Source organism: Phaeoacremonium minimum (assembly GCF_000392275.1).
Source record: "Phaeoacremonium minimum UCRPA7 unplaced genomic scaffold PA7_03_scaffold_379, whole genome shotgun sequence".
NCBI classification, from domain to species: domain Eukaryota; kingdom Fungi; phylum Ascomycota; class Sordariomycetes; order Togniniales; family Togniniaceae; genus Phaeoacremonium; species Phaeoacremonium minimum.
The window spans coordinates 188,118-190,356 of NW_006921283.1; the positions used below are offsets into that span (position 1 = coordinate 188,118).

At 50.2% G+C, this 2,239-nt stretch overlaps 1 protein-coding gene across 1 annotated transcript; it reads right to left on the reverse strand.

The window, feature by feature from the left end:
• Positions 1 to 1,773, reverse strand: UCRPA7_5030 (hypothetical protein; the record flags this gene model as incomplete). The annotated part of the gene is made up of 1 exon (XM_007917580.1): positions 1 to 1,773. The coding sequence occupies one exon, from the start codon at positions 1,771 to 1,773 to the stop codon at positions 1 to 3; it is 1,773 nt and encodes a 590-aa protein (XP_007915771.1).
• Between the last annotated feature and the right edge of the window lie 466 nt (positions 1,774 to 2,239).

Genomic DNA, 2,239 nt, shown 5'->3' on the forward strand with positions numbered 1-2,239 from the left:
CTATAGAGCACCATAAGCCATTATGATGGCGTCAACTGTATGATACGCAACATATGGCAGCCCCATGCTCAACCTCCCGTACGCGATAGCAAACTTGTACATATCATCCGATATCGCGCTCCTGTTGGACAGAATTGTACCAGCTTCGCTGAACAGGCCATCAGACTCAGCATCATATTCAATACCCCACCCTGGCTTCTTGTTATCCTCAAGGATCTCCTTGTGCCAGAGACTGTGGATCTTGCGGATGACTGGTGCAAGATCATCGGTGACGCCAAGAGGCTGTCTCTTCTCTACCTGCGCAGCCCCGTTCTCGACCATGTCATAATACAGGTTATAAAACTTGGTGGCCGGTGAGGGAGGCAACGGCTCTTGGGTGCGAGCCCGCTTAAGACCACAGACAAGGGGTTCTAGCAACCCCTCCTCAGTAACTTGCTCTTTTGCCATGCGGAAGATTTCCCATGTCCACTCCCAGAACTTGGGGTAGTGGGTTATATACATCTCTAGAGTCTCGAAGATCTTCCTGTGCCGTGCTCGACAGAAACTATATGGCGGGGAGGTCGCGGCAATTCTCCCATCCTCCCTGTTATTGAACCGAGCTCTGTGATGTCCACGGAAAATTTCGCAAAGCATTCCCGATAACAAAGTTGACACTGTCTTCATAGATTGCTCAATGGTCAGGCCTTCGGGATACAGGAGACGTAACAAATTCCTTGTTTCGCCAGTCCTGATATCTGTGTGAAGGTCCATAACATCATTTGGCAGCGCTGACCCAATCAGCGAGTCCATCCCCTCGTTGTCAAGCCACGCGGCTCCGTCGCTGCACATGTATGCCGATCCAATAGTATCAAGTGCACGTGCGGCGATAACGAGTTCATCATCAAGCCCATGTTTTATGGCGGCGACCTTCGGGATTTTGAACGACCTTGCATTCTCGCAATCGTTCATGGCTCGCAAATACGCAAGAGCCACGCGCCAGAAGCAACGATCTTGACCAGACTTCTTGTCATCGAGTGTCGGCAGCGAGGCTTTTGCTAGACTCTCAAAGGCGCGGATTCGGTCATTGAACTTGTTGTTGCCTTTGGCCCAGTCCACGCCAGTTAGGGCCGAGTATACATAGTCTTCTCTGGCTGAATTGGGCTCAAACGTGAACGATTGGCACATCATCAGATAAAATGGAAACTGGACAATGATCGGAGGATCGCACTCGAGACCAGTCAGCACTTTGCCCCAAGAGGAAAAGTGGTTATCGCCGCCGGCTCTCGAGGTGTGAAACTCCGCCTGCAAGTCTACCGGCTTGTCCGTAGCGTCTGCAGCTAGGAGGATTGCAGCGCCAATCTCCAGTGTGTATTGGTAAGTCAATTCGATCGCATCCAGATCATGCAATCCAGTACTGGATTTCCTCTCGCTTTCAACAAAATTGTGAAATGCTGCCGCATATGGCTTGACAAGCTCGAGTACTTTGTCTTCGGGCTTGTAGCTGGCCAGGGCCTTGCTCAGCCAGGGAGCAAGGTTGCTTGTCAATGGATAGGAACCAATGTGACGGAAAGTTCCATCTGCTTCAAGTGGAGGTCGGGTTTCATACTGCCTATCCAACCAAACCCTCTTGGAGGATGGGCCGTTGTCGCCGCCGTTTTCGCGGAAGATACTGTCTTTGCAATTGTCATGAGAGTGCAGGTTGTTTTTTAGGTCACTGCCTTTCAATGCGGACATTGCATCCCCAGTATACCGCATCTTCCGCGTGTTGATCATTTTCACTGCCGGTGCTGCCATTGTGAAAGCAAATTGAGTGAATTGTGTGGGTTGGTAATGTTATGGGTCTGATTGAAGCCCAAGAGTGAGGGGTCCTTTGACAACATATACTCGTGGCGATCTCAAAACGGCCAAACCTGCTCCAGAGTAGACCACTCAACGCGTAGCAAGTGGATTGTCTTCTTGGAATCCCCACGAGCACTTCACCATTTCTGATAATAGCGTTGCATCCTGATAGGTCTACAGTGATCATCAAGAAAGCAAGCATTTCTCGCCCGCGAAGTGTCGACAATATCGTCACTTACAGATTCCCTTACATCACTAGCGCTAGCCGTTTTCTCCTCTTTCTTCGCTAAGGATTCACTGATTCCTAGATAAGTGATGCCGCCACACCCGCTAGCAATTGATTGGCATTGACCTTTATCGCCCTTTTACGGTGCCAAGGGTAATAAAGTCAGTGGAAGTCTAACTCACGGGATGCCTGGCT